This window comes from Marmota flaviventris, chromosome 10, assembly GCF_047511675.1.
Source record: "Marmota flaviventris isolate mMarFla1 chromosome 10, mMarFla1.hap1, whole genome shotgun sequence".
NCBI classification, from domain to species: Eukaryota; Metazoa; Chordata; class Mammalia; order Rodentia; family Sciuridae; genus Marmota; species Marmota flaviventris.
In genome coordinates this window covers 43418854-43441877 of record NC_092507.1, presented here as the reverse complement: position 1 = coordinate 43441877, position 23024 = coordinate 43418854, and the positions used below count along the sequence as shown (strand labels likewise).

At 39.2% G+C, this 23024-nt stretch overlaps 1 protein-coding gene across 1 annotated transcript in view; it reads right to left on the bottom strand.

Moving 5' to 3' along the window:
- Positions 1-621: 621 nt before the first annotated feature.
- Positions 622-23024, bottom strand: part of Ttc4 (tetratricopeptide repeat domain 4) — a 29153-nt gene continuing 6750 nt past the window's right edge. The window contains exons 4-10 of the mRNA XM_027944929.2: positions 21439-21516; positions 19839-19963; positions 10669-10755; positions 8537-8754; positions 7735-7816; positions 5365-5447; positions 622-2916 (exon numbers count right to left, since the gene is read on the bottom strand). Of these exons, the coding sequence (XP_027800730.2) occupies positions 2814-2916; positions 5365-5447; positions 7735-7816; positions 8537-8754; positions 10669-10755; positions 19839-19963; positions 21439-21516 (776 nt within the window). The 3' untranslated portion in view covers positions 622-2813. The remainder of the gene's footprint in view (positions 2917-5364; positions 5448-7734; positions 7817-8536; positions 8755-10668; positions 10756-19838; positions 19964-21438; positions 21517-23024) is intronic.

Below are 23024 nucleotides of genomic sequence, written 5' to 3'. Positions count from 1 at the left end.
TATAGCAGGGGTAGACCATCATAATATGACAGGGATTGTCCTAGACCACATAAATTTCTTCAGTCCCATTTAAGAGCAGTGAGGAGGCTGCACCAACTTGCCCACTAACCCAGAATTTGTTGTGGGCTTATTTCTAGCCACAAAAGCGTCTCTCCAGCTGCATACACACCTTGAGCCTGGTATGTCCACCACACAATGGTTTATCAGGCTCTATTCTTTGTGGACTTTCTGCAAGGACTGCACACTGAACCTTGATGGGAAGGGGTCAGATTCTGCTTCTCACATCAAGGATGGGGATAAAATTGTAAAGAACCAGAGAACATGGCAAACATCCAGTCTTCCATTTCCCTTCTCCATCTGAAACTTCAGAGAGAAAGAATGTCATGTGATGCCCACAGTGTGTCAGAGCTGGATCCCAACTTCCTATGTGGTTACAGCCCTTTAATACAGGATCTTGTCTCTGCAGGGTCAGAGCCCTCCTTTAATAAGTGCTGATGACTTAGGCACAAATGACTAAGAAATCAATGGACATGGGATCCTCTATGCACCCCTATTGATAGCCTGGGAGAGGCTGAAAAAGTACTTAATGGAATGGTTACTTTAAAAGTATTTCAACATACATGGTCTTTAATAGTGTTTATTTTATCTTTTTGGTTTAGAGCAGCATTTCTCAATCTCAGCATTATTGACAACTCCGGTCAGATAATTCCTTGTGGGGGCTGTCCTGTACACCATATGGTGTTTAGAGGCATCTCTGGCCTCTACACTCAATGTCAGTAGCACCCACCAAGTAATTATGTCCCCCAGGAGACAATCTTACTTTTGGTTGTGAATCCCTGGTTTAGTGCTACCTGTCTGCATAGATGTGCCCCTGGATACAGTGTGCTTAAGTGAAGAGCCATTGAATTAGTACAGGCCAGGCACTGAGCTAGGTACTTACATGTACTATTGCACAGAAGTGCCATCAATAAGCTGGTGTCACCATCATTTTACAGGTGAAGCAGTTTCCAAGCAGCAGTCCCTAACCCACCCACATTCATAGCAAAGTAGCAGCCATTGAGCTCTACCTCTGGTCTAATACTGTCTTCTAAGTCCCTCTCTTCCCTCTGCCCCAGCTGTTGGAGGGGAGTAGGAACTGAAGAGAAGGTATAGCAAGAAGCTGGCTGATGGCCTAGCCTGCCAAGAGCCGAAGGAGAGGGCTGGGTGCTGAGGATAAAAGTCACAGAACTCTTCTCAGGTACATTTCAATGTACAATTTGGTGGCATCCAGCACTTCATCTCAGTCTCACAGTGTCTAGGAAGGAGGCTGTGCAGGCATCTCTAATCAGAGATGAGTGAGGGCACAGTGGAGCCTACTGTGCTCCACAACAGTGAGGTGGCCAGTGACAGCTGCTACAAGAACCCTCAATGCCTGCAGGGGTTGTTGCTGACTACATGTTAAGCCCTCTACCCAAAATTCTGAGTTCTTACAAAGGAGACAGATTGAAGTGAGAGAGGATGGCCTAAGTGTGGCCAAAACCAGGCTTGGGAAAGACCCTGGCCTGGCAGGAACCAGTACCTGGAAGGAAAGCTGTCTGGTTCTTTGTAAATATTCCATAGCCAATTTCTCTTCCAAAAACAATGATGCACACGAGACAAACCCCAAACTAGCTCATCTGTAGGACAGCAGCTGGTTTCAGTTTAATGAAGTATTAGTCAGCTTTGCTATTGTAACCAACAACCCTAAATCTCAGCAAACATCTATTTCTCATTCATGATACAATCAATGGCTTCTAGCAGGCTGCGTGGGCTCTGCTCCCTGTGCCTTCCCACTCTGTCACTCAAGCTGAAGGCAATGCCCCTATTTGGGATCTCACAGAAGAGTCAAAGAGCACAAGCCACCATGTACCGGCTCTTCAAGCTTCTGGATAAGCACAGGTCCCATCTGCTCACATCACTTTGAACGAGCAGTAAGAAGTACACTCCCATCAGGGGAAGGGGTGGCCACTGCAGGAAGTAACACAGCTACCAGTAAAGATACACAAAGCCCTCTAGGACATGGGGACCAAATAGCTGAAGACAAAAATATAACCTATGACAATGATCCAAGATGCAAAAAGATTTTCTATTTTAAAAGGACTAAAAGCCTAGCCAGGAGCAATAATGATGCATGCCTGTTCCCAGCAGTCAGCAGGCTGAGGCAGGAGGATCACTTGAGCTCAGGAGTTTGAGAGCAGCCTAGAAAACATAGCGAGACCCCACTCAAGACAAACAGGCAAACAAGAAGGCATAAAACCCTAAAATGTGAAAACCAGAGAGAAACTGAGAGACCACTGTCCAAGTCTACTGGAGTTTTCACACTGCAAAGACCAGGGAAACTGGCAAATCTCTAAGGGGTACCAAGGATCCTAGCCTTAAGGCCTTACAACTCTACACAGAGCTGGTTTTACCGACTTAGAAGAGTGTTCTTTCCTAAGGTGCCTGACACCACGAAGGTTCAGAAGCACGTCGTATCATGAGTTGGTTTCCATAGGCCAGTGAGTTTTTTTGTGGTAACAGCAGCAGACAGTCTCTTGAGATGCACTACTAAAAGGACATCACAACCAAGGCACAGAGTTTTGTATCCACTAGGAGAGTGATAAACAGCCAGAGCTCGGTACTTGGCCAGAGGCTCATCCTTCCTCCAGCATGAAGATAGGAAGGACTGTCTCTGGGGTGACAAAAAAACACTGCTGGACCGAGGATGTGTCCTGCTGATTTAAGTGAGCTAAATTCCAGGCAGAGGCAGGTGACGCAGGAGATCCAGGAAGGCTGGCTGTCACAGTCTGGTTCAGTCACTTTATCTGGTGTACCTGCCTCCCCCGGAGATAATTCTTGCAAAAAGAAGAGGATCCTACACAGACCAGAAATGCTGGTGTCAGGGCTTTTACAGAGTACCTGCAGTAAACACACAAAGAAAGGGGGTTAACTAAATTATGATCTTAAATCATCCATGGCCCTTCCCAACAGCATTCAAGGTGAACCTTTGATATGAGTAAACATTAAAACCCAAGTTTGGCAAATTTATTTGTTTGGCTGTTTATAAATCTGTAAAACTAGCATGACATTCTTCCCCTTACAACCTAGTCAGAACCTTTAGGCCAGTCTTCCAGCATCAATGCTTATCCGTGGATAAACAAAATCATAAAACATTTTCATTTATTCATTCAGCAGTCAGTGAGTGACAAGGACAACCTAGGCCCTGTGTTGAAAACAGATTAAAAAATGAACATACAGCCAGGATGTACAGATTACCTGTAATCCCAGCAGCTCAGGAGGCAGAGGCAGGAGGATCACGCATTCAAAGCCAGCCTCAGCAAAAGCAAAGCACTAAGCAACTCAGTGAGACCCTGTCTCCAAATAAAATACAAAATAGGGCTGGGGATGTGGCTCAGTGGTTGAGTTCAATCCCTCGTACTCCGCCCCCCATCCCCCCTCAAAAAAGAACATATAAAAACGTAGAGGAAAAAAGTAAAAAACGATTGTCCTTTGCTCTCAGGTTCAATCCTGGGAGATGGGGGCAGAAATAAAGAACCAACTGAGGGCAGCAAGCACAACTGTAGAAGCATTTGTGAAACACAGCCTCAGTGCAAGGAGGCACAATTCCCTCTACAGGGTGGGGAACCAGGAAAGGCTCCCTAGAAGATGCCATGTCGGAACATGGCTTTAATTTGGGGAAGGGGTTGAGGAGTAGGGGAGCAAAAGCCAGGAGGTGCAGATTACCAGAGTATAAAGCTATCGCTGGAACATAAAGTAAATGGAGTGAGACAGGTTAGAGAGATGGGCAGGGCCTTGGCCTCCCAGGTCTAAAGCTGTTTGCATTATCCAGTGTCTGGTTCTGGACAGAGGGGTCTGTTTCTTGGCTCCATCCAGTTCAGGGTCTGGAGCTTCCAGAAACCCATCCCAGATAGCCTAAGTATCACTCCTAATACCATTTACATTTTCTAAAAGTATGAAATTGCTTTTCCTCCATGGATCAGTCTGCTTTATTTTTTGGAAATGGGGTACAAGGTGGACCTCAGGCCTTAAGAATTCTGGGCAATTTACTAACAACAGAGAAAATGATCAGCTGATATTCTGTCCATAAACTAGAAGGAAGATTTGGGATCACAACAAAATACCACTAAGAGAACTACTAATCAAATTTGGAGAGTCTCTCCTACCTGCCTCCCAAGGCAAATCAGAAGCATCAAGCTCAGCTAGACCTTGGCTCTTACCAATTCAGTCAGCACTTCACCAACACCTATCCCCCATCTGTTCTAAAGCTTTTTCCAACCCATCCCCTCATACTTTAGGGCTTACCCAAGAGTACACTTCAAACCTCTACATTACTATGTACAGTTTACTTAAATACCTCCGTGTCTCCATACACTACCAGGGTATAAAGTTGATGTGCCTTAACAAGGCATTCAAGTTTATGCTTCATGTGTGGTTCTAACTTAGCTCTTCAGCCTCATTTTCTACCACACCCAGCCACCTTCTTTCTCCCCAAAACACTGGGCTCCTTTAACCTAAGCGCAAAAGAACCTGCCTGCCTTCTCTTTGCTCAAAATTAAAGAAAGCAGTCTAATAGTCAACTTACTAATGCTGAGGGCACTCTCATATAAGCAGATGAGAGACAACCGCCAAATCCCACCTGCTGCTACTGCTAGTGACAAAGATACCCTATTGCAGAGGGCTTATCCTATGTAGTTTATAAGACCACTCTGACTCCTACTGGCTCAGTGGTACTCAAATGCCTGAGAAACACAGGTGAGAGTTACTGTTCCTATTCTAGAGATGAAGGAAGAGCCCCAGGGAGGCATAGTGGGCTCAGGGTCACATGGTCAGTGAATGAAGGTTTCTGACTTCAAAAGCCAATGCTCTTTCACATGACAGTATCAGGAGACAAGAGAAAAATTAGGAAACCCACTTGAATCAAATGTATGAAATATGATATGTTAAGAGCTATGTAATGTTTTGAACAACTAATAATAAAAAAATAATGCTTAGTAAATAGTAAATAAATGCTCAAAAAAAAAAAGAAGCCTCTTCCATTCTGCTACCTTCAGGTACAAAAGCCAGGCAGCTTTTCCCATCTGAGACCAGCCTATTTACTTGCCCTGGCCTGAGGGCATCAGGACTGTAGTGCAGTGGCTGTCATCACCTTGCAAGCTGTCTGGCAAACAGCTGGGTTTCATGGGCCTGGCCAGCCCACATGGCTGCTGTCTCACACAGCTTTGTGCCAGCGCAGAAGGGAGGAGAGTACAAGGTGATCGCTGAGTGGAGGAATGAGAAACTGGCTGTACCCTTGGGGAGGTGCCTGAGCATCTTCCCCAGTCTACTCAGACCCACAGAGCTGCTCACCTGGGGTGCTGCAGCACCTGCAGCAGGGTGCTCTTGGGAGGTACTTGGTATAGTTCTGCCCCATCCTCATCCTCAAAGTAGACCTATAAGATTAATGGAACAGAGTCAGAAACCAAGAGCTTCAATAGCCAGAGGCATATTAAGGTCAATCCCAGAGACAAGTTAAGGAGATTGCAACCCTTGTTGGTTGAATGCCCCCTTTCCACAGCTGTGGGACCAAGTGTGTTGCATTCAGTCCTCCCCTCAACACCGTGAGAAAGGCTAGCAGTTCCATTCTCCAAAGACAGAACCAAGGTTCAATGTCACCAGTAGTAAAGAGAGAAGCCAAGGCTCAAGCCCAGGCCCATATAACCTTCTCTTCCCTAACAATTTAGTCCTTGAGCCACTGTGGGGTGGGAAGAAAGCCATGGTAACCCAGAGCAAAGAACTAAGCAGGTGTCTGCGTGGGAGAGTCAGGGGGAGGGGTGTCAGAGCTAGACCAGTGGAGGAGGGATCCCTGCTGGGAGCCAGCCAGCCTCAGCAAGGTGAGAAGGGCTTCCCTCTCAGATGGCTGTTCAGGGTGGGTCAGAGCCCAAGTGGGATGAAGAGCATGTCCATGTGTAGGACAGCTGAAGTGGACTATAAGGACAAAAGCAGGTGAGGAGGGCAACCAGTCAGCAGAGGATGGCCTGTTGTATAGCAAGAACCCAAGCAGGATGAGGAGTGTGAAAGTAGGGATGTCAGATCCTGCACAGGATGAGGAAGGCAGCCTGCTGGGGCAGCAGCCTAACAGAGTCAGGAGGCCAGAAAGGCTGAGGACTATTCCATGGAGGAGAGGAACCAGTGCTAGTGACAGGCAGGGGAGATGATTAGACAAGTTAAGTATATTAAGAATACTAAAGTCATTGGTACAAACATAGAAAGGAAAAAACAAATCCTGTAGTGATGGGTTAGAACTGGAGATACCTCATGTTTTTACACACACATATATACATGCTCTCTAGCAGGGAGGCACTGAGAAGGCACAGAGCTTTGGGCTTCTAAATAGCATTCTCCACTAGAAAGAACCAAGGCTCCTGGGGGGAAATGACTGACTTCAGAACTAGGGCAAGGAAAATACATTCAGAACTTGGAACATCTTGTGCTTAAAAAATGGAGGTAAGTCAAAAGGACAAAATTTGAAGATTCCCACTGGCCAAATCTAGGACAATTAAGCACAAAATAAATAATCAGAGTAGCACATTATAAAGAAATTTGAATAAAAGAATAAGCCATAAATTTACTGATATAAAAAAAATATTGAAGGTTTGAGGAACAATGGGATATTTACATCATTTCAAAATTCCTCCCTATAAAATACTTATCAATCATAAAGGAGAAAGAATAACTGTATATTAGAGAAGCCTGGCAGACCCCTTTCCCATCAGGCAATCACTGAATTTCAGTAAGGGGGAAACTGAAATCAGGTACCACCTGATAGGATGCAGTGAGAACACAGCATTATTTCTGTGATAGTCCAACTGAATATATAGAACCCAAATGCAGTCACAGAAACATGAAGCAAACCACAGACAGGCACTCCACAAATGGTCTACAATCTGCACAGAGTTAAGAAACTGGAGAAAAGTCTGAGGAACACTTCTATGCAGAGGAGACTACAGGATATGATCACTGAATGCCCAGCATGGTTCTGAAAGGCCCCATGGGCTGGGAAGGACATTGAGTAGAGCCCAAGGATCAAAGAGCAGCAGTGTGCCGCCAATGTAATCCCTGACTTTGATGGCTATTTGGGGATTATGAAGAAAAATGTCCTTGTAAGAAACACATACACAAGTATAGGAATTTAGGACATTAGTTGGCATCTTAGCTTTCAAATGATTACAAAAAGATAAATTCTTTCTACTATAAACTGATTATTTTTTAATCCCAATAATGGGATATTATTCAGCCTTAAAAAGGAAGGATGACACATACAATAATATGACATATAATACAACATGGATGAACCCCGAAGATACTAGCTAAGTGAAATAAGCCAGACACAAAAGAACAAGCACTATACAATTCAAACTATGTGTGGTACCCAGAGCAGTCACATTCATAAATAGGAAAGAATGGTGGTTGCCAGGGCTGGGGGAAAGGAAGAATGGGGAGTTATTGATTAATAAGTGAAGAATCTCAATTTGGGATTATGGAATGTTGTGGAGATAATATTGGAAAACACTGTGCATCTACTTAATGTCAATGAACTGTGTACCTAAAATGATTAAACTGTTAAAAATGTTATATATATCTTACAATTTAAAAAAAAAAAAAAGCAGTCAATCTCTCTCCTTTTGTCCCCTCCCCAAAATAAAATCTCATAAAGGAACAAAATAAAACTTCTCTTACCTCCAGATTATCAGGGCGGTATTTTTGCTCTGAGTCCCAAGTGGGTATTTCACCAAACATCACCATTAGATGATCAATAAACCTAAGGATGTAACATATACTTTCTGGGTATCAAAAACTCAAGATCTACTTTCCTACATCAGTCCCTGGACAGCAATTCAGAGAGACAAAAAGAATGTATAAAACGCAAAACAGGCTTAATCCATTCTGACGGTAGTGAGATATCACTTATCTATGACATAATTTCTTTAAACAGACTCAAGAGTTAAAAACATTTCTCATATTTAGCCATATTCTAAGCATTAACCCTATGAAATCACAAGATAAATGTGCTATCTATATTTTTTCTAATAAATATACACTTAAATTACTATATGTGTACTACCTAAAATGATTTCACACTTCACCAGAGGTGTGCCACTCTTTGGCAAACACTATACTGTGGTGTTACACTGACCAGCCCAGGCAATATGACAATGAGACTTGTATCTATCATTAAAACCTAGTTGGGCTGGTATTGTGGCCTAGCATGCGTGAGGCACTGGGTTCAATCCCCAGCACCACATACAAAATAAACAAATAAAATAAAGGTATTATGTCCATCTATAACTAAAAAAAAAAAAAAAATTTTAAAACCTAGTTAACAGAAGTTCACTCAGCTATAGGATAGAGAAGTTATATCAAATCAGATTGTATGAAACCCTCTGAACTATTCTTTTCCCTTCTCAACCTGTCCTAACTACAAAGACAGCAGGGAGAGAGAATGCCAGCCAGAGCAGAAGGTTTTGGGGCAAGTGATTACCTGGAGTCCTCATGGAAAGCAGAGATGAAGTCCGACTGGGCATACTCCGGGTACAGAAAGAGCACAGGCCAGCTTAGCCTTCCCTGGTCATCTAGACTCAGCCTGGCTCCATAGGGATTCTCAGAGCTAAGTCCATCCAGAAAAATCTCACCTATACCTTCTGAGGCTGAATCTTCATCCTCACCAGCAGCTTCAGAGATGAGCCTGATGTTCCTAGCCTGGGTTAAAGACAGAAACGTGCACACACCAGAACCTTATTATGTGGGAAGACAGAAATCCATTTCACTGAAATAGGGAAATCTAACAACGTAAGCTCCTAGAGGGCCAGCTCTACCCAAGATTAATCATCACGATCCCTGAGGACTGGCCAGGCACAGTAGGCACCACTTGTTTAACTCACTTTCACTAGGCATCTACCATGTATCTGCCATGTGGACCATGTCACAGAGAGGAGCAGACATGGTTCCCCCCACCTCCCGCCCTTAAGCCTTTGTTTATGGTCTAGTGGGGAGACAGCTATGGAAATAATTACAATAAAAAGTAAGAAGTACAATTGTGGAACTGCAGACAATGGAATAATTCACCCTGGGGCTGGAAGTATTGGAAAATGCTAAGCTCTGAATGATGACTTTGAAAGGCAGAGAAGATGGGGGTAGGGGATTAGAATAATATGCCACCACAAGAAACAACATGTGCAATGACAAAGAAAAGATCAAGAGTGTAGCCTGGACAAAAATGTCAAGTGTTTCAATTTGGCTAGGACATAGGATACTACAAAAAATGTATACAGACTTTATCTTGACAGATAAAGAAATGAGGATCAATCGAGGGTCTAAATAAAAGGGTCACCTCTTATGTACATGTGTGGAGGTTTATAAGTTTAGCACATGAAGGGAAATCATTTGCAATCAGAATTACTTTTGATAAAACAGGGACTATCAAACTTTCTTAAAGAATCTGATAATGTGTGCTAAATAGTCTCTGTTGAAATTAATCAAATTTGCTATTGTAGTGTGAGAACTACCATAAATAATATATGAACAGTCAAAGCTGTGTTCCAATGGCTGTAGTCTGCTGATCCTGCTTAAAACCATCAGTAAGGGTTAGGGTTGCAGCTTACTGGTAGAGCACTTGTCTAGCACGTGTGAGGAACTGGGTTTGATCCTCAGCCCCATATAAAAATAAATAAAACTACTGTGTCCATCTATAACTAAAAATATGTTTAAAAAATAAATAAAGTATGGCTTGTGTTCTATTGAGAATAATTCTCATGTATACTGAAATCTACGATGCAGGGTTGGACTAAAGGAGAAAACCAAATTAAAAAAAAAAAAAAGTCTGTATGTAAATGTCTAGCATTCCAATATGCTACATTTGAGAAAATGACCAAATCTTTCATTGTGAATGAGATGAGAAATCTGGAATACTATATTCTATTTGTTAATACATGTTAACAGATTGTTTGTTAGAAAGATAAGTGGAGGCATTTTAGAAGTGTTAAATTCTTAAAGTCAAACATGTACCTTAAATGTGTGGATAATTTAACTGAACAAAAAAATCAAATCAAAACCCACCCCACAATCTCTCAACAGGTGTTATGTACCTTATGGAAATGAAGCCAGCACTAACAAGGTTCAAGCAAGATTTGAGTCACAGTACATAAATTTCAAAATGCAGGAAACAGAGGAAAAGGGAGGCAGGATGTTGTTGTTATAAAAGAGCAACATCCTAAAAATTCAGCTTCTCAAGATGTAGTGTAACACAGTGATGAAGAGCAAAGCCCTGGCTGACACTCATTAGCTGTGTGAGGTTTCTTCACCTCTCTGAGGCTATTTCAACAGTTAGCAGAACAGGAACAAGAAGACCCCCCTCAGATGCTGTAGTGAAGATGAAAGGAGAGGTCACTTGACCCAGAGCAGTACTCAGTATGTTAGAGACCAGCACATTCACACAGTGGGAGAGCTGACTCAACTCGGGGGGGTCTGACTCCAGAGCCGGGGCTCCTTTGTCACACTGCTTCACCAAAGCAGAAAGAAAATGAACACAGTCATTCCAGTAAGAAAGGTCCCCAGCAGGCATCACAGGATTAGTGGATTTTGCAGGACTGGGGGACCTAAGGTTTGAGAACTTACCTTGATGGCTTGGAGTAAAGCCTCATTCTGATTCTGCTCCTTCTTTTCTTTCAACTTTGCTTTCCTCACATCCCTCTGTTCAGTTCGCTGGAGATGAAATTCAGATACATCAGCCCCAGGGAACTTGCTTCCTCTTCCCCCGCCTGCAGCCTATGCCTGAATGAATGCCTCTCTGGACTCTGTTCAAGCCATGCTCCTATGTTGAGGGCTGCCAGGGGCTGATTCAGTTCAATAAACATGCACAAAGCACACACCAAGGTGTGAGGTGCTATCGGCAGAAGTTTAAGGTCTAGTTCCCATACTCAAGGAACTCACAGTCTACTGAGAGGTACAGACCAGTGAAGAGACACATGTAACAGGTGTGCTCTGTGTTAGTCTGCTGGAGTGAACCAAGTGCTATGAAACACAGGCAGTGACTGACCATGCCCAACGGAGGAAGCAGGCTTAGACAAGGAAGACTGACTGACAAAGAAGAAAGGGCAGTCTCCATATAGGAACTGACACAGGGCAGATGAGCACCTCATGGGGAATTTCAACTTCCCTGGTTTGGCTGGAGTACAGGATAACACAATGGAAAAAACTAGGACAAAAACCTATCAGAGGTTCTGCCTTTTGAACAATTGTAATCCATGACAGAAAAACACCAACATTCTACAGAAATATACTTCAGATTTTCTTTTCCTGCTAATCTACCCAATACCCATTGTTTCTGCTTTCATCCTCAGAACTATACATTAGTAGGAGTCAGCAAATGTTTTCTGTTAAGCAAGACAGTAAATATTTTAGGCTGCACAGACCATAGATGATCTCTGTTGCATATTATCTGGTTGTCTGTTTATAACCCCCCTTTGGTATTTTTTTTTTTTTAATTGAAATGGAGTCTCAGTGTGCTGCCCAGGATGGTCTTGAACTCTTGGGCTCAAATAATCTTCCCACCTCAGTTTTGTGAGTATTGGCACCACATCTGGCTTATACTACCTAAAAAAATAATAATTTTGCTGAAATATAATGTGCATGTTTTAAGGGCACAGTTCAATGAGTTTTGACAAATGTATACACCCGGGTGCCTAAAAGACCAATCAAGATACAGAACATTTCTACATCCCTTCTGCCTCTTTGTAGTCAGTCCCCCTCCCAACCCATCACTGATAAGCTTCTTTCCTTTTATTGCCAAATAATATTTCTTTGAATAAACATACTATAATCTGCCTATCTATTCTCCTGTTGTTGGACACAAACCCTGTTTCTGGGCTGTTATATAAGGAAAAGGCTATGAACATTTGTATATAAGTCTTATTGTGTACACCTTTCAATTTCTCTTAGGCAGACACATAGAAGTGAAACTGCTAGGTCACAGGATAAGTGTCCAAAATAAAACACTTGACTTCGAAAGTGGTTTTACTATTTTATGTGTCACTGGCAATGTATGAAAGGTCCAGATGCTCTATATATTCACCAATATTTGATTTTGTCAATCTTTTTACAATTTTGACTATTCAGATAGGATTGAATTGGGATCTCACTGAGGTTTCTTTTATTTTTTCTATACTGGGAATGGAACCCAGGGTCTTGAGCACGCCAGGCAAAGCTCTACCGTTGAGCTGCATCCCCAGACTTGTTTTTTGAGATGGTGTCTTATTTAATTGCCAACGCTGGCCTTGAACTTGCAATCCTGCCTCAGCCTCCTGAGTTGCTGGGATTACAGGTGTGCACCACCTCACCTGGCATCCTTGAGTTTTAATTTACATTTCCCTGATGATTAACTATGTTGTTATATTTTCATGTGCTTATTGTAAATCTTCTTTTGAGAAATATCTGTATTTTTTTACCACATTTAAAAATTTTGGTGTTTTGTCTTTTTGGTGTTGAGTAGATTTCTTTATGTATTCTGGGTACAAATCCTTTATTAAATGTAGTATTACAAATGTTTTCTTCTATTTTATGGCTTGCCTTTTAATTTTCTTAATGATGTCTTTGTAGATCAGAATTTTTTTTCATTGTTGACCAAGTTCCACTTATTAATAAATTTATCTTTTATGGTTGGTAAATAATTTAATTTTTGAAAATTGAGGTGAAAGTCACATAAAAAAATAACTTGTTAACCATCATAAGGTATACAATCAGAGACGTTCAGTACATTCACTATATTGTACAATCATCACCTCTGTCTGGCTCCATGACCTTTTCAATACCCTGAAAGGTAATCCCATACTCATTAAGTAGTCACTTCCCATTCACTCTCACCACCAACTCCTAGCAACCATCTGCTATGTCCATAGATATACTTATTTTGGATGTTTCATATAAATGGAGTCATACTATACATGATATTTTTTTGTGTCTGTCTTCCTTCACTTATCATAATGTTTTTGAGGTATCCACAATATAGCATGAATCAATCCATTCCATTTTTATGGCTGAATAATATTCCACTGAGTGGATATACCACATTTTATCCACTCATCAACTGATGGACATTTAGACTGTTCTACTCCGACTAGTGTGAACAGTGTTACTATGAACATTCAGGTACAAGAATTTGTTTGAATAACTGTTTTCAATTCTTTGAAAGTATATACCTAGGAGTAGAACAGCTGAAACACATGGTAATTTTGTTTAACTTTTTGAGGAACTGCCAAACTTTTCAACAATATCAGCATCAATGCAATGTATGAGCTTTCCAATTTCTCTACATCCTTGTCAACATTTTTTAGTTTCCTTTAAAAAAAAAAATGTATAGTCATCCTAATGGTTGTAAAATAGTATTTCTCTGTGGTTTTGATTTGCATTTCCTTATTATTAATGACATTAAGCTTCTTTCTATGGATTTGTTGGCCATTTGTGTACCATCACTGGAGAAATGTTTGTTCAGATCCTTTGTTCATTTAAAAAATAGAGTTCTTATTATTGAGATGTTAAGAGTTCATTATATATTCCAGATAGATGGATGTGGTGGAGCATGACTATAATCCCAGCAGGAGGATCACAAGTTTGAGGTCAGCCTCAACAACTTAGCAAAACCCTTTCTCAAAAATAAAAAAATAAGCCAGGCACAGTGGTACTTGCCTATAATCCCAGTGGCTCAGGAGGCTGAGGTAGGATGACTGTAGCTCAAAGTCATCCTCAGCAACACAGCAAGGCCCTAAACAACTAAGCAAGACCCTTTCTCTAAATAAAATATAAAAAAGGTCTGGGGATGTGTCACTATGGTTAAGTGCCCCTGGGTTCAATTCGATACCCCAAATAAAATAAAATAAATCATAATAAAAAATAAGAGGGCTAGGGATATGACTCAGTAGTAAAACAAAAACAAAAACAAAACCCTGGATTCAGTCTCTAGTACCAAAAATTTTTTAAAGTTTCACTTTTTTGAGGTTTTTGTTTTTGTTTTTTTGGAACTAGAGATCAAACCCAGGGTCTTGCATGTGCTATAGCACTCTATTACTAAAATAATCTCCATCATCTTTTCATTTTTTTGATGGAACCTTCTAAAGCAAAAAGGTTTTATTTTGATGAAGTCCTATTTATTTTTTTCTTTTCTTACTTGGGCTTTATGTCATATTTAAAAAACCACTGTATAATAATTCAAGGTTGCAAAGACTAATGCCTATGTTTCATTCTAGGAATTTTATAATTTTAACTCTTACATTTAGCTCTTTGATCCATTTGGAAGTAACCTTTCTTATATAATTTCGAGTAGGAATCCAACTTCATTCTGGTACATGTGGATATCCAGATGTCCCAGAATCCTTTTTGAAGACTATTCTTTTCCCACTGAATAACCTCAGTACCCTTGTTGAAAATCAATTCCCTACAAATGGTATTTATTTCTGAGCTCTCAATTCTACTACACTGATCTACATGTCTATCCTATGCCAGTACTACAATATCTTGATTGCTATAGCTTTGTAGTACATTTTGAAATTAGGAAGTATGAGTCTTCTAATTTTTTTCCCCCAAGACTGTTTTGGCTATTCGGTGTCCCTTGAATTTCTAAATGAATATTATGATCAGCTTGTCAATTTTTGCAAAGAAGCCAGTTGGAATTTTGATGAAGACTGTATGATCTGTGTATAATTATAATGTTCTAATTTTAAAAAATAGAAGATTATACGGTTTGGCACACCAATTTGGGAAGTACTGCCATTTTAACAATTATTAAGATCCAATCCAGAAAAAAATGGTTTATCTTTCATTTATTCACATCTTCTTTAATTTCTTTCAACAGTGTTTGGTATTTTTCAAAGTATAAGTTTTATGCTACTTTTGTTAAACTTGATCCTAAGTATTTTATTTTTTGACGGTAATATGAATGAAATTATTTTCTTAATTCCATTTGGAGTGTTAATTAAAAGTCTAATGTATAAAACTGGTTTTTGTATTTTGATGTTAAAACCTACAAGCTTGTTCAACTTGTAAGTCCCAAGAAATTTTTACTGAATCCCTTAGGATTTTCTATACATGAAGTCATATCATCTGCAAGAAAAATACTTTTACTTCTTCTTCTCTTTTAATTTTTAAAGAACAGGTTTGCTAGATATAGAATTCTTAAGGTTCTTTTTTTTTTTTTTTCTTTCTGTACTCTGACTATGTCATCTCACTGCCATTTGGCTTTCATAGTTTTTGGTAAGAAATCAGCTGTTAATTTTATTGAGGATTGCTTATACATGGAGAGTCTTTCTTGCTGCTTTAAGATTCTTTGCCTTTCAGCAGTTTGATAATGATGTGTCTAGGTATAGGCCATTTTAAATTTATCCTACTTGGAGTTTGTTAAGCTTCTTGGATGTACAAATTATTATTTTTCATTAAATTTGACAAGTTTCTGGTCATCACTTCTTCGAATATTCCTTTGTCTTTCTTTCACTTTCCCCTCCAATTGGAACCTCGGTTATTCCTACACTGGTGCACTTCATGGCATCTCAAAGGCCTCTAAGTCTTTCTTTATCTTTCTTTTTCTTTTTCCCCATTCTCAAACTATCTTCAAGTTTGCAGATTCTTTTCTGCCTGCTCAAATTCACTGTTGAGCTTCTCTAGTGAATTTTACATTTCAGTTACTGTTCTTTTTCTCTACAGAAATACTATTAGGTTCTTTTTAAATAATTTCTTTTTCATTGGCATTTAAATTCTATGTCTGAGCTTCCTCAAGGACAATTTCCATTGACTTTTCCCCATCTGCATACTTTCTTATTTCTTGGCATGTCTTATAATTTTTTGCTAATGACCAAACACTAGCACACACCTGTAAATCCAGCAACTTAAGGGGCTGAGGAAGGATTGCAAATTCAAGGCAAGCCTCAGCAACTTAGTAAGACCCTGTCTCAAAATAAAAAATAAGATAAAGGAATCCCCAGGAAGGAAGGAAGGAAGGAAGGAAGCCAGCCAGCCAGCCAGCCAAACAGACACTATAATGTGGCAACTCTAGAACTCATATTTGACCATCCACTCCTGGATTTATTATTGTTGCTGTTACTGTTTATTGATTTTTCTCAACTAATTCTGTAAAATGTCTGTATTCTGTCATATGTGACTATTAAAATCTCTACCCATTTGATCGTCAGCTAACAACTGAGCACAGATTTCCACAAATACCAGAGCCAGTAAGTCTTCTAGCTGCTGCCTAGAGGCTCTGTGCACATGCCAGAGCACACCTTCAACACACACTTACTTGAGCAGCTTACAATTCTACCTTAGCCGCCACTTCCTGCTTGGTCAGCCAGAGGTGAGAGTTTAGGTTCCTCTCAAGTCCTTTTCTAAGCACATATGTAACACCCTTGGCATACATGTAACCTTCTAGATTCCCAGGAATACTGAAGGTTTTCAAAGCCCCTTCAGAATCTCATCCCTAGCTTTTACTTTTAAGCTTTCTAGTAAGCCTTCATTATCTGTACTAAATGCTAACTGGTGCTGCAGGTATGTGGAATCTTAAAATAATTCCTCTAATGGTTTCTGATGAATGTTCTCCCTTTTAATCTCCCTATTACCATACCCTATCTGAAAAAGCTTTCCATACTGGGTGAGCTCCAAGTTGGGTCATATAAAGACAGCCTATAAGCGGGGTCTTCTAGGGATCTACTAGATGGTCGAATAATGATAACTTGGGAATAAGGCTTTGAAGGAACTGTAATGTTGTTTGTTTTTTCTGGTGGCCACCAGGCCACTTTTTTTTCACCATGATTATGGACTACTAGCTTTCATAACTACTGGGGAACTGGGAAGGGAGAGATAGGACTGAAACAAGTTGAAATGTCACCAGCTTATTACTACAGCTTATTATTCTTATTATTCTTGGCTATGTTTTTTTCTTTTTTCTTATTATTTTTTGACCTCGAGTAGTTTTAGTTCTGAAAACATAATAGTATACTAAATGATTGCTATGCTGTATTTCCTGTAGTCAGTCAATGGGTAATATAGCAAGAGAGGTCAAACCACTCCATTTCCATTTATGTGAAAACAGTTGCTATCAGTCCTAGAACTGCTGCTTTTTGTTCCTTAGTGTTAAATTCCAAATGTCATGTTTAACACTTAATTCTACCCACAGGTACCACCAAGAAAGCAAGCAGCACACCAGGCAAGCACCTAATTATCTGTCCTTCTTCAGACTTCAAGAAGCTGTCCCTTCGTGGTCAAGCTGATTTTCTACCTTTACCTATCCTCTCCAAGAGGAGCTCTCAGTTCACACAAGCTACTAGCAAGGCTCTCAGGTCACCATCTTGCACAATAAACGAAAAGAACTCCAGAGATTTTGAGCTCACAAAGACTCTCCAAGTGCAATTGCTTTCAAGTACCATGGGAACAGAATGAGTTTCACTTAGGAAATTCCCTCTTATCTTCCCCACTAGCTTTCCCTTTACAGAGCAATTAAACCTAGAGACAAAAAGGTTAGAACTTCATTTGTATGTTATTTCCACAACCTCATCAATATTTCTATAGTTAAAAAGTTCATAGAACATTAGTCATGTTTCTTGAACAACACTTCCTAGCCTGCTGCAAGCTTTTGGTTCATTTCCAGAATTCTAGAAAAGTTGATTTTGACCATTTTTGCCAGTTTTCTCATTGATTTTATGGAGGAGAGAATTTCTGTAGATCTTTTAGTCAACTCTTTACAGTGATATCATCTTGTTTATTTTTTATCTACTTGATTTATCAATCACTGAGAGAGAAGGATATCATCAATTCCATCTATCTGTAGAATTGTCTTTTCCTTCCTTGGGTTGTCAATTTTTGTTTCAAGTAGTTTCAAGCTCTGTTATTAGGTTCCTACACATTTAGAATTATTAAATCTTCCCACAAGGTGATCCATTTTAAAAAATCCTCACTTTATTTTAGCAAAACTCACTGCTTTGAAGTCTACTTTCTCTGGCATTAACTTAGCCACAGAAAATCTAGTGCTTATATATGCCAAGTGCAAATGAACCCAGAATCAATTTATACTAAGACTTTTGAGAATAATTCAGTTATTTAGTAAACAAAGTCAGTTATATCTGATGTCAAGCTTTTGGGCACTGAAATCTCCCCTAAAGTGTACCTTTGCTGCAGGACCAAGACACTTTCACTTAAGTCCACTCTGGGTTTTCTATGGACAGGTGTGGCCACAGCCTTCCACAGGAGCCCTCTGGACATTCATTCCTGTATATATACTTTTAGAAATGTTAGAAACCCCCAGTTACCTGGGCTTATAATTCTGTTTACTTAACCAGGTGAGGCCATAGAGATCTATCTTTTCTGATATTTCAAATGATGAGAATGACTTCGGACTCCTTGTTCAGGACTGGCTAAAGATTCTCCAGGCACTAAAATTTCCAATTCCATAGAATAAGCAGTGAGGAGATATTTAAGCCAGGAAAAGGAGACATGAAGTTTCATGCTGGCTTTGTACTGAACAGACAGATGAGGCAGTATTGCACAGTGGCCAAGAGCCTGGGCCCTGAATCAGATTGCCTGCATCTGAAGTCTACTTCAGCAGAGTTGTGTGACCTGGGCAACTTCCTGATCTCTCTGTGCTTTAGCTACCTTTATAGTGACAGCCCCTACCTCATAGGGGTATTATGTTGTTTAGATAGTTTAAATAAGTGAAAATTTTAAACTCGAGCCTGGAACATATACATAGTAAATACTATCTAAATATTGGGTAATATATTTGGTATTAATGGTATTCTGTTGTTATTACTGTTTTATCATCATTTTGGCTTTTATGTGTCAGAAATGTGGCATTGTTTTAGCAAGTAATAGGTATCTTAATACTGGAAGTTGTGCTTTAGAAACTTAAGGTTTTGTTTAAATATTCAGCTTGTCCTTTTTTCTTCTTTATTTCAAGAGCTCTACACTATACAGATAAACTATGGCACTCTTATGTTGTTTTCTATTTATTAAAATCATATTCAATTCAAAGTCAATTTTTAAAAAATATTTTATTTTTTAGTTGTGGTTGGTCACAATACCTTTTATTTTTTTATTTTTATGTGGTGCTGAGTATTGAACCCAGGGCCCTGCATGTGCTAGGCAAGCACTCTATCACTGAGCTACAACTCCAGCTCCAAAAGTCAATTTTTTACAGAGTCCTTACTGTAGGTCAGGAAATGAGGAGGAGGAAAAGCAGGAGGGCAAAGTTAGATACCACTAGCATATACTACTACTACAATACTGTATGTTCTTGCTTACCTCAATTTACTTGTTTGTGTCCTCTACAGAGTTCCAAGAATAGAGACTGATTTTTTTGTTTTGTTTTTCTTTTCTTTTTTTCTTCTTTTTTGTTTTTGGTACCAAGGATTAAACCCAGGGCTGCTTAATCACCGAGCCACATTCTCAGCCCTTTTTTATATTTTATTACAGGGTCTTGTTGAGTTCCTGAGGGCCTTATTGAGTTGCTTAGGGCCTCGCTAAATTGCTGAGGCTGGGTTTAAACTTGAGATCTTCCTGCCTTAGCCTCCCAAGTCACTGGGATTATAGGCGTGCACAACAGCACCCATCTGTTTTTCTTTTCTTTTGTTTCTTTATTTTTATTTATTTATTTATGTGTGTATGTGTTGCTAGGATCAAACCCAGGGCCTCACACATGCAAAGCATGCACTTCCACTGAGCTACATCTCCAGCACCCAGGTTTTTACAATGACCTGAGAGATGCAATCTGGTAAATGCAAATTAGCCAAAGCCAATTGTCTGCTGTTACCAACCTTCAGCTTGTCTGCTTTAATCCTTATTTCCAGAAGCTTCTTCTCTTTGGCATCTATCTGCAGCCCCTCATCACACCAGTTCACAGCCTCAGCAAAGTGTTTCAGTTCCAGATGGCACAGGGCACCTACAGAAACCAGGGCCCTTAAGATCTAGGAATGACATACATGAATAAGCCCTGCCTTGAACAATACCTATCCCGTACCAGCTACCAGCTACCAGCCAGCCCCTTGAAGAGAACTTCATTCCCCAAAGAAGAATATTTTTTTGTATTATACATCAGAAATGCCCTAGTGCCTATTCAGCTCAAAATTCCTCTAAGTCTCCCTGGTATAAAGTACTCTAAAAGTAGGCTTACTAGCAAAGAGCAAAGGCTCTGGAATCAGACTGATTTGGCTCTGTCATTCACCATTCCATTAGGACAAAAGACTGAATATCACCAAGCTCCAGGTTCCTCATATGCAAATGGAAATAATAAAGCCAATCTCAGATGATTTTAAAAAGACAGACAGAAAGCAGAGTTTGCTTCAGCCATTCATCATGGTAGTAACAAGACCAAAGATGTTAGGTCTCTCCTAATTTTGTTCCTTATGACCATTAGTTTAAGTTGCCTCTTCTATTAAAATGTTTTAATGCAATCATGTATGTTTTTCTCTAATAGTTAGCCTCTTTAGCCTTTCCACAGAATTTCAAACTATCAGAATTATAAAGGCTTAGATGTCAAAGGAACCTAACCCCATCTTTCAGAGATGAACAAACTAACATCAGAATGAGTATCTTCCTACTGCCACATTATAAGAGAAAATCAACAACTGAATTCAGGATTATGGGTTTCTAGCCTAAGGCTAATTCCACAGGACAATCTTCTATGTGCCAATCTTTATTTAGTAACTTCTTTCTATACAGCTGAGAGACAAGGACCTACTTACTATCCCTTAGCCATGAACACCTAAAGAAACATAACTTAATAAAGCATTTTAAGCTGGTCATAAGAATGCAGGGAAGATTAAGTGTGATGAAAAAAGTGTGCAAAGCATCTATGAAGTTCTCAAAGAAAAAGTGAAGTATAAAAGAAATACAAGCACTATTATTACACAGAAAGGTCGGACTACAAGAGAAAAAATAATCTGGGGCCATCTCAGCATCAGAGCTATCAGCAAATGTCCTGTAACTTATCTTTTCACTGAATTAACAAGGCATTTGAAGATTTTGCCTTTCAATCAGCTAATCTGGAAAAAAAATCAGAATGTAGCTTTTTGGAATTACTTTAATTCATTTTTGTAATTACTTTAATTCAATACAAATTTAAAAAGAGGAGTCTCAATTTCTATACAAATTCTTATAAAATAAAGGATTAGAGTATTTTCTTTCAAAAGCGGCATGGTGCTGTTAATAAGGAACAGGAGCTTAATATCAAGAGTGCAAAAATAAGATAACTTCACTAGGAAGTATCCTACTACCTTAACATCAAAGCTTTAAATGTCAGTTTTTGGTAGGTGAATACCAGCTTTTCCATAATGATAACCATACTACAGTTCTTTTTTTTTTTTTTTTTAATTTTTTATTGTTGGTTATTCCATACTACAGTTCTATAAGACTTACCTCTTACTATGGCTTTGAGGTGGCAGGGTTTTAGCTTTCTGGCAGCCATCACATCATTGAGAGCAGAACGAAAATTACCTACAAAAAAAAAAAAAAAATGCCATTTAGAAAAAGAAATAACAAGTTTTAAGATCAAACATTTCCAAAATTTTGTGTGATAAAAACAATCTTGGAGAAACATAAATCAGAGTGCCATTTTTAGAAAATAAACATATAGTTGTGCTCATTTAAGCCTTAGAAATGTTTATAACATCAGGCAATCCACAGAAGAACTATAAATGGCTAGTAAGCAAGTGAAGAGATGTTCCATGTCTTAGTTATCAGAAAATTAAAACTGACATGAAACTGGTAATAAGTAAAGACAGATAGATAATATCCAGTATTGGTGTAGATATAGAAAAAGGGCACTCTCAGGATAAAATTAGCAAATTAGCATGCATTTTGTGCAACTACTTTGACCCAACAATTTCTTCTCAACATTATGCTCAAAAAAGTTTGTATAAATGTAAAAACACAATAATTACAGCATTACTTTTAATTGCAAAAAGCTGGAGATAACTCACATATTTTTAGTTTGGTAATGACTAAATGAATTTTTATGGATTCATACTATTGAGTATTATGCAGTCATTAAAAGAAGAGTGAGACAGATCTGCTTGTAAGAGACACAGCAGGACGTTAAGTGTTATACTGTTTTAAGTGGTAGGGGTATCCAGATTTCTGTTTGTGTAAAATAAACCAAACTAAATATTTAGACATATAGACACACATACGTAAGTGCATTTTAAAAAAAAGTACAATCACATACACACCAGTTATCCAAACTAGGAGGAAAGCATGAGGCAGATTTACATTATAAATATTCCTTAATGTAATACCGTATTTGTTTTTTGGGGTTTTTTTTTTTTGTACCAGGGATTGAACCCAGGAGTGCTTAACCACTGAGCAACATCCCCAGCCCTTTTTTATATTTTATTTAGAGACAGGGTCTTGCTGAGTTGCTTATGGCCTTGCTAAGTTTCTGAGTCTGGCTTTGAGTTCATGATCCTCCTGCCTCAGCCTCCTGAGCTGCTGGGATTACCAGCATGTGCCACTGCACCCAGCTGTAATAATCATTATTTCTAGTTATACTCTTTTTAGTTTAGACTATAAGTATTACTTAATGGTTTAATATTTCCTATTAATTTCACTTCTAAAACTCTAGATCAGGGGTCAGCAAATTTTTCTGTGAAGGGCCAAATAGTAATCACTTTAGACTTTGCAGGCCACATGTGGTCTGTCACATATTCTTCTTTGTATTTTTAATAATCCTTTAAAAATGTAAAAAACAATTTTAGTTCACAGCCAGCCAGAAAGTCAGACATGGTCTGTGAGCCACAGTTTATCAAATCCTGCTTTAGTCTAAATTACTTAAAAAACTGTATGTCTAACTTTGTTCATTTTTGCATGATTTAAAAACCTCCACATAGCTTATACACTCAAAAATAGTAGAACAATAAAGCAAACAGTTGTAGGTCCACATGATGTAACTTCATATAGCTATTAAAATAATATTCACAAATAATTTTTAATGACAGGTGAAATTA